This window comes from Drosophila teissieri, chromosome 3R (assembly GCF_016746235.2).
Source record: "Drosophila teissieri strain GT53w chromosome 3R, Prin_Dtei_1.1, whole genome shotgun sequence".
Lineage (NCBI taxonomy): Eukaryota > Metazoa > Arthropoda > Insecta > Diptera > Drosophilidae > Drosophila > Drosophila teissieri.
In genome coordinates this window covers 21350240-21362689 of record NC_053032.1, presented here as the reverse complement: position 1 = coordinate 21362689, position 12450 = coordinate 21350240, and the positions used below count along the sequence as shown (strand labels likewise).

At 48.4% G+C, this 12450-nt stretch overlaps 4 protein-coding genes across 6 annotated transcripts; 2 read left to right on the top strand and 2 right to left on the bottom strand.

Moving 5' to 3' along the window:
• Window positions 1-1316: 1316 nt before the first annotated feature.
• Window positions 1317-2884, bottom strand: LOC122620797. The gene is made up of 3 exons (XM_043798424.1): window positions 2720-2884; window positions 1635-2657; window positions 1317-1571 (listed from the first exon to the last, which is right to left on the bottom strand). Exons 1-3 carry the CDS (start codon window positions 2784-2786, stop codon window positions 1540-1542), a joined length of 1122 nt encoding a protein of 373 aa, XP_043654359.1. The 5' UTR covers window positions 2787-2884; the 3' UTR covers window positions 1317-1539.
• A 444-nt stretch (window positions 2885-3328) lies between these two features.
• On the top strand, window positions 3329-5276 carry LOC122620185 (protein YIF1B-A). 3 transcript variants are annotated; one of them, XM_043797539.1, is made up of 4 exons: window positions 3329-3469; window positions 3799-4337; window positions 4391-4777; window positions 4837-5276. In XM_043797539.1, the coding sequence occupies exons 1-4, from the start codon at window positions 3448-3450 to the stop codon at window positions 5068-5070; spliced, it is 1182 nt and encodes a 393-aa protein (XP_043653474.1). In that variant the 5' UTR covers window positions 3329-3447; the 3' UTR covers window positions 5071-5276. The 3 variants fall into 3 exon arrangements, with proteins under 3 accessions (XP_043653474.1, XP_043653473.1, XP_043653472.1); XM_043797538.1 differs by having other exon boundaries at window positions 3356-3481; XM_043797537.1 differs by having other exon boundaries at window positions 3356-3496.
• On the bottom strand, window positions 5274-10831 carry LOC122620184 (WD repeat-containing protein 20). The gene is made up of 4 exons (XM_043797536.1): window positions 9774-10831; window positions 8382-8570; window positions 6378-8318; window positions 5274-6291 (listed from the first exon to the last, which is right to left on the bottom strand). The coding sequence occupies exons 1-4, from the start codon at window positions 10329-10331 to the stop codon at window positions 6232-6234; spliced, it is 2748 nt and encodes a 915-aa protein (XP_043653471.1). The 5' UTR covers window positions 10332-10831; the 3' UTR covers window positions 5274-6231.
• A 965-nt stretch (window positions 10832-11796) lies between these two features.
• On the top strand, window positions 11797-12197 carry LOC122621833. The gene is made up of 2 exons (XM_043799823.1): window positions 11797-11832; window positions 11890-12197. Exons 1-2 carry the CDS (start codon window positions 11820-11822, stop codon window positions 12195-12197), a joined length of 321 nt encoding a protein of 106 aa, XP_043655758.1. The 5' UTR covers window positions 11797-11819.
• Window positions 12198-12450: the final 253 nt, after the last annotated feature.

Sequence of the window (12450 nt, the reverse complement as noted above, 5' to 3'; positions counted from 1 at the left end):
CTGCCCGCAGACGTCACCAGTTTGGCCGCCCGCTGCCATTAGCCACCCACCAGCCCGTGCTAAGTTGTAGCCAGTGTTTTGTCATTGGTTTATGCTGCGCTCCGCAAACATATGGCAGCATACTTGACTTTCGCTGACTTTCGGCACGATTCGACTGGAGTCACATGCTCCTCCGGGCTCGGAAAGCGAATGGACTACTGACGACTGGTGGAGGACTATTCATAAACATGAGCGCAATTGCCTCTTACGCGTAATGGCTGCGAAAGGGCTTCAACTTTGACCTTAGCCCAAATAGGTTCATAAAGCCTCGAGCACCCAAGCCTTTAAACTGCAGGTCAAGCGAAAAGTGAAGACAGCTGGGGCAACTTTCGCCGGCTTTTCATGCCGACTTGATTGTTGCCTCCTCCACTTTTAAGTGCGAGATGGGACTCACACACTTTGATTTCATTTGCCATAAATTCTGCTTCCCAGGGAAATCGCCTTTCAGAGGGCTCATTACATTTTATACATCATTTTATAAATTCTTCATAAATTAAATGTGGGAAATGTTCGTTTGATTGGTACAAAAATAAAAGGAAACTATCTTTGGAGTCGAATAAGTTCGAAACTCAGCTAAAATTAAATAATTGTTTATTAAAACTAGACATCATATGGTGTCACCAATAAGTTGAAGTTTTTATTCGTTTTTCAATACAACCTTTGTAATATAAACGGAAAATATGAAATACTTCTGTATACACTAGAATATTAAGGCTTGGGTCTTAAATTGTTCATACATATAAAAAGCAAGCGTATTGTAAGCTGTTACATCAGGCTTAATAATACCTCTTTATAGTATTTTCCAATTAAGAATATTTCAATAGGTTTATCAATAGTGGAAAAGAGAAAAACGAAATATTCATTGCCAAACGATCGACCATAACTAATGCTGAATAATGTCCGTACTTAAGTAACAAGTGTAATTAAATGCAAATTTTGTTGGGTTCATTATCTGCTTCTCAAGCAGCTCGAAGTCGTGAAAAACCCCAACTGACCTATATAGATAACCATAGTCAGAATATTAAAACAGAAATCCTTCGCCTACATTTCAATTAATTTAAAACGCTGTCGCAGTCAACGAGCTTCCTATCCGTGAATGAAAGCTCAACCGGGGGACGACAATTCACTGCTTGTCGGCGACCAGTCGTATCCACCTGTCCGTCCTGCCACCTGTGCTGGTGGGCGGCGCGTTCGCGGCCCGATAATGCCGAACATATGGCGAGTCGCATGCGCCGAACGAACGCACAAGCATTCGATGCGAATATTAAGGGTCCTGCTTTAAATTACAATTAATTTTTAATTAGCCTTAAATTAACATTTTCAAAGACGCTTTAGAGCTGCATTAATCAATTAGCGTACTCGTATACAGAATGCTCAAGAAAGGGGCACGCCAGTCAAGCGAAACAAAACGAAAAATCTTAAATCTAACTTTGCTCATCACAATTGGTACTCGCTGAGGGGAAGCTGATTGTGTTCAGGGGCTGGTTACCTTATCGGGTTTCATTTCCGGCTGCCAAAGAGTTTGCCGCGCGCTGCAGGGAACGAAATGATGAGTTTGCTTTGGTCTACAAATGTTTAACTTCGTCGGCACTTACCATGCGATGTGGCTGGGGACAGGGCGTGCGAACTGGCATGCCGTTTGATGCGCGGAGTGTCCCTTAGCTCTGATCCAGATGCGGAGGAGGAACTTGTGCAGGCATTTGAATTGGCCGTCACATTGGTCAGGGTGGACACTCCGCTGGACGAATCCCCTGTGGTTGGCATTGATTTGTACCGCTGCAGCGAGGTACGTGGCTTCTTTGGCATTGTGGCCTGCTGCACTGCCTCTTCTAGAGCGTTTAGCCAGTCCTCGCCCTCGCTTTCGTCTTCCAGAAATTTCATGTAGAAGGAGGGTCGCTTCGACGTGTGGTGCCTAGTGGGTGTGGTGCTTGTGCTTGGTTTCGGAGGTTCTTGATCTTCCATTTTGGACTCCAGTTGCTGGGAGGCCTCGAGCAGAAAGAGATCCGTTTCCGAATCGTTGAGGAAGTCTGCCATTGGATCGGATGCAGCTGTGGGAGGAAGCACTGGCTGTGGAATAGCCTTCTTAGAGGCTGATCTTGTGCGGGCAGCAACAGGTGGCGGAACTGTGGGAGTTTTGTGTGGCATTACTGATTCGGACACAGCTATCTGTTCCAACTGGCTGTTGAGCCTAGCACAGCGCTCCTTAAGGAGAACATTGGCCCGCATCTGCTGTGCCCGCCACTGCTCATTGTCCAGTTGGCTGCGTCTATCCTCGACGCCCTTAAAGGCTATCTGTCGGCGTCGTTCCCGCTGGCTCAAACTGCCTATTTCCGCGGAGTCGAAGCCACTGTCCGTGGTGGCATTGCTGCTCCGGTTCCAGCGCCAGCCCACCTCCGGACTCTCGGTGGCCAGCGTCTGTGAGAAGAGGCAGTTGGGCGAGAGGCTCATGTCCAGGCGAGGCGAGAAGTCCACACTGTCGTCCAAGCTGGGCTTGTGTTTGTGTGGGGGAGTGCTCTCCAAATCGGACGTTATTCCCACTACCGTAGAGGAGTTGGGCGAGCCGGGTGTGTCCAGGGATACACTTACATTGTGTCCTGGGCGCACGCTCTGCGGTGAAGCTATGGAAAATAAAGATAATTTTAATTGGTATTCCTGGTTCTTTGGGCGGGGAAATCGTTACCACTGTGGCGCTTCTGCAGGAGACGCGTGCTGAGCGTCAGAGATCGGCGTTTGAGCGCGTTCTCCATAACTATGACTTAATAGATTAATTAATTGCGATCAAATTATTTAACTAATCAAATTTGTTTTGTTTTGGGCCGCTGAATGCGCTAAAAATTAAAGTATGCGGGCAGTGTTGCCAGATGGCACGCGACAAAATCACCTGGTCACCCTGCTGTTCAACTCGTTGTGGTTATAGGCCTTTTCCACTTATGACAGTAGTTTATTAGAAAATTACCCCTTCAAAGATTATGAAAACAGTTTGTTGTTAAAATATAATCAATTTATAAATGCATCTTATATATTTTTTTATCTACTGGCTTTGTTTATGTTATTTCTGTTACTCATAGTCCCACCAATGCAAAAAAGCAGTCTGGCAGTTTTAGCAAAAAAATATGTTCGTGTGCTTGGGAATCCACAAGCATACAAACGCATATATCGTTTAATGATGTGCGATAGAAATTTATCCGAAATGAAGATAAATATATAGAATATAGAAAATTAACAAATCTTTATATTGTTATTTATTGTTTATTAAAACTTTTATGCTTTTAATTACTGTAGAACACATATTCTGATAGGCAGGAGAGCTTTGGTATTTCGAAACAATAAACTCCGGTCACACTGCAAAATGCTTATGGTGATGTGTTAAAAACCGAAATTTTGAATACAATTTACTGATCCAGAAAGATGAACTACAATCCAAATCCGGGTATGCGGAACCGTAAGTGGGAGAACTGTAAGGATCAGGCTACGCAAGCAAGTATACCCGAAGGATGTCCGGTGCAGCCACTCCGGAAGTTCCCCAGCCGCCGACCGACCGGAATCGGAATCCGGAGTGCTGTCACTGTTTACGTTACACGTTACCCCGTTTTGTGCGCCGCTCCTGGCTTCCACTGCATCCTATCTCCCAGTTTCTATGCCTGCCCTGCGTTTCCGTTCCGTGCTGCGTGTGTAGCTTGAGTGCCTGTGGTCCCCGCTTCCCAGTTGTCTCGTCTTGATCCTCCGGCACTAACTAATGGTTACTCTGTCCCAAAATAGCCTCAGCTGCCGGTCGCCCAAGGCCACCGAAGCGTGTCAGTGATGTTAATGCCATGGGACCCTCGGCTCCGATGATGGGCGGTGGCGCCACCTTCATGGCCCCGCCCTCCGGTCCCGGAATATTGGATCCCAATATGTACGGAGCACCTGCTCCGGCGCCGGTCAACAGCTATGGCTTCGATCCCAATCTCGGTCAGCCATCGCAGCACATACAGCAGCCACCACAACAGCAGCCCGGATTCGGATATGGAGCACCACCCCCTCAACAGGCGGCTGCTCCCCCCGCCTACGGAATAGGAGCACCTCAGCCTGGAGCACCACCAACTGGACAGTACCCACAGTTCGCCATGTTCCAGCAGCCCATCGTGCAAGACATGGCCATGCAGTATGGTCAAAAGCTAGCGGATCAGGGCAAGCAGATTATGGAGAATCAGTTCGAGAAGTGGGTGCCCGTAGCCAAGCTCAAGTACTACTTTGCTGTGGACAACGCCTACGTGGGCAGGAAGTTGCGCCTTCTCTTTTTTCCCTATATCCATAAGGTGAGTGGTGAAATACAATCGTAGTAACCATATAACTTACATACCCCTTTCAGGACTGGTCCCTGCGTTACGACCAAGAGCACCCAGTGCAACCACGATATGACGTTAATGCCCCGGATCTCTATCTACCCACGATGGGCTACATCACATACGTGATCGTAGCGGGTTTGCTTCTGGGCATGCAGAAGCGGTTTTCGCCGGAACAGCTTGGCATTCAGGCCTCCAGCGCCATGGCATATAGCATTTTCGAATTGGTCATTTACTCCATAGCTCTGTACGTAATGAATGTGAAGACGAGCCTTAAGACCCTGGATCTGTTGGCCTTTACTGGCTATAAGTACGTTAATATAGTCGTCTGCCTGATGGTTAGCACGCTGTTCTTTAAGTCTGGATATTATATTGCGCTGGCGTACACCAGTTTTTCCTTCGGCTTCTTCTTGGTAAGTTTGCCATTGCTATTCATTTGTGCAGCAATCATTAATTCCACCCCTTTTTGTAGCTGCGTACTTTGCGGACGAAACTGCTGCAGGACAACTCCCCGGCTGCGCCCAGTGGAGCCATCAACTACGATCCGTATGGAAATCCACAGCAATTTGACTACAGCGGCGGGAAGAAGCGGAAACTCTACTTCCTGTTCATGGTCGTCGCGGGACAGGCGCTATTTGCCTTCCTGCTCTCCAAGCACTTGTATCTGCCAGAGGCGGAGGTGCTGGCGGTGCCGAAGACCTTCTAACCCACAGGCTTGATAGGTTAATTTGCATACTCCTTGAGTTTATCGGGGCCAGGATGCCCACTCACTTGCCGAACGGTTCCGGAGCCAAGGCATTGTCATTTGCAGCATGAAGTTTGTGGTTGTCTCATCTGAGATTCGAGCGAGAGAAGCATATTTTTGTTAGAAACAAACACATTTTATAAATAAATACCAGCTATGAAAACTAATTTTTTATATAATTTTATTGAAATTTTAGTCTCTTTTTACTGTAACGTGTTGTTGGTTGGTTTTGCTTGCTCGGCTCATTGTTAACTTATTGGCTAACATCGCAAATTGCCGATTGTTTCTCCTGGTTCGTTATAAAATATATGTGAAATGTTTGTTGTGGTTCGGGTTTCAGATTTCAAATTTCCGATCACCGTTTTCCGGTTCCTGTCTGCATTTAGTCTAATTTGTTCGGCTGTCGTCTGCGTCTGCATGCTAAAACGTTGCACTCGGCTTGCATCAAAAAATAAAAGGCATACGAATCCATAGTAATAGTAATGATAACAGTTCCTACTTTAGGTTAGTTCGTGAGTTTACATAGTTAGATAGTTCGTCGTTGGTTAGTTTGGGGCCTCGACTGCAACTCAGTACATAGCACAATGTGAAAAAACGTCCACTTCTCATTCCTCTATTTGATTCTGTTTATTTTAGTTCGCTAATGCAGTTCGCTTCCTTCTTCGTTCTTTTGCTTTATTTATCGTGTGTAGTGTAGGCTAGCACTTAGTAAATAGTTATAAACATGCTTTGCTTTGTTTTCAACAAATTCCACGTACTAAAAAAATAATACATTTACAACTAATAATTTAGATTAAACATATACGTTTGTTCTGTTGCCTGATGCTGCGTATAGATCGTAGTTATGTTGTACATAGCTATATATCGTATATATATATATATATAAATATATATATGTTACGGGTGTACGGTGTGTCTGTGTGTGGTTCATAAACTCATTTAGGCTACATTTGGAATACAAAATACGCAACATAAAAACCTTTAAAACTCTTGCTCCTATCAATAAATTACCGAAATCAATCGCCTAGCTTTAACCTAGATCACCGACTGCTTCTGCTGCTTCTCCTGCTCCTGCTGCTTGACAAGATTACGCTGATAGTTGACCAAGTCCACTTTATTGAACTAAATTACCGTCCCGCCGGGCGCCGCCGTCTGTCCAGGTGACAAGTGCTGAGAGGCGTGCTATTGAAGAAGGATATATCATTAATTATTATTACCCGCTGCAAGTCGAATGATTTCATTTCTGTTGGGAGAAATGTCTAACTTACCGTGGCATGACCTGGCCGCGCCCAGGTGTAGATGAATCCATCCTGGCACGCCGTCAGGAAGCAGTCCTCGCGAAAGATCAGCGCCGTCAGCCGCTCGTGGGCGATCTTCTTGCAGACAAGCGGCTCCAGCAGTGGGCACTCATCGAAACGGGGGCAGGCGGGCGTTCCGATGAGCTGCATGGGATCGAAGCTGCTTACACCGGAGCCAGAGCCCGCTCCAGATCCCGACGCATGGGCGGCTGTGGCCAATGAGGAGTGGTGCGAGGACCTGCTCAGCTTCAGGGATCCGAAACTATGCGCCGTCGAGCTGCTGCCAATGGCCCCAGCCGCACCCGAATCCAGAGTGCTCGAGTGGCCAAAGTTGGAGGAGCTGCTGTTGTTACTCTGGCTGTGGTTGTTGTGTCCGCCAGTGTGGTTGTGTTGGTTGTAGCTCTTCAGCATGCTCATTGCCTTGCGGTGTTGACGATGGGCTGTGGAATGGCTGCCCTCATAGCCAGCGGCCTTCTTTTCCGAGCTGCTCAGGAAGCTGAAGTTCGAGAGACGCTGCGTGAGGCTGTTGAAGGCGCTGAAGCCGCTGCCCGAGTTGGAGGACTTGTTCGAGCTGTTGGAAGTCTTGCTGTTGTATCCCGATGTAGTCTGCGACGACCTCTGTGCACTCCCGCTTCCGCCGCCTCCGTCAATGCTGTCCGACTTGGTGGCGCTGATGCAGTTGGGGAATTTGATTGAGTTGCCAGTGCCATGGTTGCGGTTGTTCTGCTTCGTTGAGGACGCCGCTCCCGCTGCCGCTCCGGCCACCGAACCTGCGCCTGCATTCGATGAAGTCGAGGCGGGAGTGGCTGCCTCGGTGTCGCAGTCGTCGGGCGAGGATTGTGAGGATATCGTGCAGTTGGCGGTTGAGAACTTGCTGGAACTGCTATTGCTGTGCTCGCCGGCACCGTTTGTTGCGCCTCCGCCCGCTGCTTCCCGTGTTGGACTACAGCTGCCCGATTCCGCTTGTTGTCCAGCCGCTTGACCAGACATGGCCACTGGTCGGATTACCTTGATGCCGTCCTCTGCTTCCGCTTCTTCATCAACGCCACCGTTGAGATAGCCCCTTTCGCTGTTTGCTCGCTGCCGTATCACCAATGGATGTCGAAGCACGTCCTCCGTGATGTCCCACAGGCAGATCTGCGTATCCTGACTGACGGAGCCAAGTCTATAACTCATTAGCTTTTCCGCCGAAGAAGCGTCCGAGCGAAAGGAGGCCGAGTGTGGCCCGTTGCGGGCAGCGTGTACGGGTGTAGAGTTCCTGTCGAAACCCTCGAAGCCACCATTGGCCGTGGAATCTCCGGAGAAGCGCGCCTCTCGCGAATGGGAGTACTCGTTCATTTGATTCTCATCGTCGCTGAAGTCGCCGCCATCCCAGTTTGTGTACGACGTGGTATACGGATCAAACGCTACTACAGAGACCCAGGACCTATGGCCCTGGCCGCGAGCCACAACTCGTCGCTCGTGCAGCGACCAGACGGTCACCAGGTCATCCTCGCCACCCACAACAATGTACTTGCCGTCGGGGGACCAGCACACGCACAGGAAGCCGCCAAAGTAGGAGCGTGCGATTCCAAGCAGCTCCATGGTGTCGTAGTGAAAGACGCGCAGGAAACCGTCCTGGGAAACCACCGCCAAGTGAGAGCCGCAAGGCGAGAAGCAGAACTCATTGACGCAGCAGTTGTCGGTGCTGAAGACCCACTTGAAGAGCGGGTTCCTTGTGGTCTTGGACTTGCTGGTGAGTATCGTATAGCCGTCGCCAAGCTTGAAGGGCTGATAGCTGGGCGCTGTGGCGGCGCAGGGCAGTTCCTCGTTGTACAGGTACAGGTGACCTGAGGCGTGGGCGGCGAGGAACAGGTGCGGTGAGTTGGGTATCCACTTTAGGCAGGTCACTTTGGTCTTGTCGATCAGCCGCTAAGAGAGAGACACAATTATCAGTTAGCTTTTGTAGGGGTATTTATCAGTTAGAACACTCACCTCCTCGTTGAAGAGCTTCCTCACTTCCCGTGGACCAACGTGCGGGGAGACCAGCTGGATCTGACCTGTGGTGAAGCCCACCAGCAGGGGCGCTCCCGTGGGCGTGGCCGTGCTCGCGTTGAAGTCGTGGCAGCTGGGATTGGTGCCCTTGTAGAACTTCTTATCGATCGGCTTGCTCATCTCCGTGCCCTGAAAGTAAGTCAACAAGAGTCACTATCATCTGTTTATGTTTATCTTGCTCGTTCTGGATTGCATTACGTTTTCCTATTATAAACCTAAAGCGAATGGTTCGCAGCTAGAAAGTCTTCAAAGAGTTTAAATAAAACCAAACGTAGAATAATGTAAGCCATGTTTAAAACATTATATAATATCTGGAGTACAAGATGTAGATGGGGCTGGAAATGTTTATTATTTGTAATTTAAGATGGGAGCATCATAAAGTCGATGCTCTGTGTAACTAGATGCCACTGGATATGAGTGTGTATAAACAAATCACAGAAATATAAGTCATCGCAAGCATCAGAGAAACTTAAAATTGTGCTATTTCAGAATAAGAATACTTTTTACGATTGAAGTTATTGCTTATGAAATATTTATATTAATAAAAGTCAAAATATTCCATTTGAGCTAAGATTGGAATGGAAGATGACGTCCAGTGGGATGGAATAATATTGGAAATTAACACATTCGGAAAGCGGAGTGGAAATTAGCAGCTTGTTGGCGGAATCAGGTGGGAAAAGCTCCATGCAAGCCCTGCCAAGTTCTTGCCAGCATATAACTACGGCAACAAAGAAGCCCAGCTAAAACAAATACAGAAGGAGAATCGCAAGCTGTTGCTGAACAGAATGCCAAAGAATTAGAAACAGCTGCTGGGCCGGGGAAACAAGGCAAACACAAGCGAGGCGATGAGCAATTCGGTTGGGCGAAAGCCGAACCAGGATTACTCTATCGGAATGTTTATTGACTAGAATGGACTGGAATGTTATCGACTTCGGCAATTGAACAGGTGCTTGCGTTGATAATTGGACAAAAGGCCACCACCTTGCTGCATTCGAGGGTTCCAAACAAAAGGTAGGGTAATCCGCACGCAGAGATGAGCTGAGTACGCTCACGACCAACCGGCTGCCTTCGAGCGCAATAAACATTCATAAAAACGCCAAACAAGCGAATTGATCATCAAGCGCTCGAAATGGAACAAATTAAGCTCACTGGGGGGACACTGCATGCAAATGGCAAGGTATTTCAGCCCCCGCCAATTGGCTGGTGCAATCCGCGTGGAATGCAATTGCCGGCAGCCTCTATCTCTGGTGTGATAAGCCCGCAGCACCCCCCCATTCTGCGCCATCTCACGTGCTTGCGGATGGAAACTTATCTCTGGCCAACAATGTTTACCTTCTTGGCTCCCCGAAAGGAGTAAACGTAGAGATCTCGTCCGAAGTTGAAGCATATGCGATCGCCTCCCAGGACCTGGTTGGTTGCCACACCATTCTGGTCGACGACACCGCCGTTCATCATGGAGTGCATGGAGATGCCGCCACCCAGACGCGCCTCCACAGTGTTGTTCCCGGCACTGTTGCTGTTGCTGTTGCTGTGGCTATAGTTGCTGTCACCGCCGGCGCCTCCATTGGATATTGCTGTGGTGGCTCCTGCCGCTCCCGTGGGCGACGCTCCTGGCGAGCTGCCATTCGTTGTGGTGGTGGTTCCTGCTGCTGCTCCGCCTCCTCCGGCCATAGGTGAGCCCACGCCCACATCCGTGCCCAGCTTGCCCTGCGCCGGACTGGGCAGGGTCACCATGGAGACGCGCACCTGCGGCGAGCTCTGGTTGCTGCTGTAGCCCACCCGGTTGGGCCGCGAGTACTCCGAGAGGGTCAGCAGGCGGTAGGTGCCCTCGCGCGTGACGAACTGCGTCTTCAGGTCGTCCTTCACACTGGCGTCCAGTTGGTTGGCCATCGCTGGTGCGGCACCTGCTCCTGCTCCACTGCTCCTCTGACGCTGCTGCTGCGCCTTCGCCGATCCACCAATTCCACTCGGCACTCAGCCCATGTGAATGCCAGGTGCCAGTGGTGCTAGTGGTGGCTCTGCGGGCGCTGCAGGTGCTCCTATCCAGCCACAAATATCGCTGGCTGTCGCCACTAATTAAGCGCCGTGGGGTTGGGCTTGCCCTTCGCTTGTTTTCTTGTTATAATTAGATTTAATTCCTTCACTACACCGACTTTTGTGGGGCTGTGCTTGCACTGTTGTTGTTTCTGCCGTTGGAGCTGCGTTCGCCAAGTTTTCCGAGTTTTCCGGCCACTGCGCTGGTTGCCTGCATCACGGCGTTGTGGCGGCGGGTTGAGGGTGACGGGGATCGCGGTTATCGCATCGGCCGCACGCTCGCTTTTATTCCGCACAAATTACTTAATTTATTTCTAATTTCTGATTGGGCTTAGCGATGTGAAAAAACGTCGATATTTGCCGTCGATACTTTTCGATGTTCGCGTTGATATCGATGTTAGTGCCAAGAGCTTGGTACGTGCAGATTTACAACGCTTCAGCGACTGGTCACTCTAAGCGATTTAAAGCAGAGTTAAATTAATTGATTTTGTTAAAACGTTTCTAAACCAAATATGGTAAAACATGTAGTACCGTATGTTTAATATATCTGCGATTTTTATTATTGGAAACAATATTTTACTTATGATAGCTGCCAGACTGACAAAAATAGATTGCTATCAATGGTGCCAGGAGGCGGTAATGATGGGCAGCACTGAAAAGTTAAGCGCGTAATTTGAATTTGTACAATATCTAAATTACATTTTTTTTTTATTAAATAAGTTAATAATTATGTTTTGTCAACTTTAATTTAACAGTGTTTAGTTATTTGGGCTCAAACTTTAATTTTGTAAATTATAATTTGTAAATTGATATTCCGCTACCTATTTTCCTTCTTGACCTTTTCCATTATTTGGGTTTTCTGCACCATCAATGGGCAACCAACGAAATAAACAACGTTCGACAGAAACCAGTGACAGTGACCTGCGTTATTCCAGCAACTGCCAGAGTGTATGTGTGTGTGTGGTGTTAGCCGGAAATGCATTTGGCATGTCCTGCGAAATTGGCCAGTGAAGAAGAAGAATGAAGCTGCTGTTTTGCTGCCCTTCCGCCTTTTACTTGCTCCCAATTTCTCGTTACTTTGCACTGCCAATTGCATTGAAGTTCCCAGCTAAATCTCGTTTGGGACACATGTCTTTTGTCTTGGTATTGTCACCCAAGGAATTCCCCCCATCAGCTTACGAGTAGTCTGACCAAGTGGGATGGGCAAACAAGCGACGACCTCGAGCAGCGCATCGAACTCGAATCAATCAAGAGCGATTGATAAGAATGGCCACTTGAAGGGCTGGAGTGTTCGTATAAAAAGCATCTCCACCAGCTGGCATAACACCCACTTTCACTTACACCATGCATCCGCAAGGTGAGTTTATGCCCTCGCTGTCAATTCGCAGGACTAAAGCTGATTATATCCGATTAGCCTCGTTCTGGCCACTCGCCTGCTGCCTGGTGCTGCTCCTGCTTCCGTCCGGAATCCGATCGATGTGCAACGACAGCTTCGAGCCGGGATGCCTCAACCCGGTGGAGCTGAACATCCCCCAGCGTTATTGTATAGACCCCACCAAGTACTGGCTCTGCAACGACATCGGTTTGCGGGCCCAACTCCGTAAGTGCCAGCCCAACACCGGATTCGACCAGGACCTTAACGCCTGTGTGCCGTGGACCGCCTGGGAGTGGAAGCCATGTCAGGAACCACCCAGTCGTCCTCCTGGATATGTGCCGTGCTAGGAAAGTAAGGAAGTCCAGGTTCCTTGGCCATAGAAATGGGTCCCCAAATATTCCTCAAACTTCTGCTTAAAACAATAATTATAACTGGTTCACCGATTAAATTGGTCATTTTCTGATGAATGAAAATGTAGTTACTCTTCTTTACTTTTATAGTTTTTGACTCATAAAAAACTGTTTAAGTTGGGTAAAAATGTAAAATATCCAAAATAATGTAAACTCACTCGTATATGGGATAATAAACATTTGCATTTTA

What these genes read in the sequence shown, in the direction of transcription:
- LOC122620797 (XM_043798424.1), bottom strand. Translation starts at nt 2,786, where the DNA reads ATGGAGAACGCGCTCAAACGCCGATCTCTGACGCTCAGCACGCGTCTC. An exon ending in CCTGCAGAAGCGCCACAGTG is followed by an intron (nt 2,658 to 2,719) that starts GTAACGATTTCC and finishes TATTTTCCATAG; the next exon opens with CTTCACCGCAGAGCGTGCGC. An exon ending in GTCCCCAGCCACATCGCATG is followed by an intron (nt 1,572 to 1,634) that starts GTAAGTGCCGAC and finishes CGTTCCCTGCAG; the next exon opens with CGCGCGGCAAACTCTTTGGC.
- LOC122620185 (XM_043797537.1), top strand. Translation starts at nt 3,448, where the DNA reads ATGAACTACAATCCAAATCCGGGTATGCGGAACCGTAAGTGGGAGAAC. An exon ending in TTTTTCCCTATATCCATAAG is followed by an intron (nt 4,338 to 4,390) that starts GTGAGTGGTGAA and finishes TACCCCTTTCAG; the next exon opens with GACTGGTCCCTGCGTTACGA. An exon ending in TTTCCTTCGGCTTCTTCTTG is followed by an intron (nt 4,778 to 4,836) that starts GTAAGTTTGCCA and finishes CCCTTTTTGTAG; the next exon opens with CTGCGTACTTTGCGGACGAA.
- LOC122620184 (XM_043797536.1), bottom strand. Translation starts at nt 10,331, where the DNA reads ATGGCCAACCAACTGGACGCCAGTGTGAAGGACGACCTGAAGACGCAG. An exon ending in GGAAGCTCTTCAACGAGGAG is followed by an intron (nt 8,319 to 8,381) that starts GTGAGTGTTCTA and finishes TCTCTCTCTTAG; the next exon opens with CGGCTGATCGACAAGACCAA. An exon ending in CGCGGCCAGGTCATGCCACG is followed by an intron (nt 6,292 to 6,377) that starts GTAAGTTAGACA and finishes CTTCTTCAATAG; the next exon opens with CACGCCTCTCAGCACTTGTC.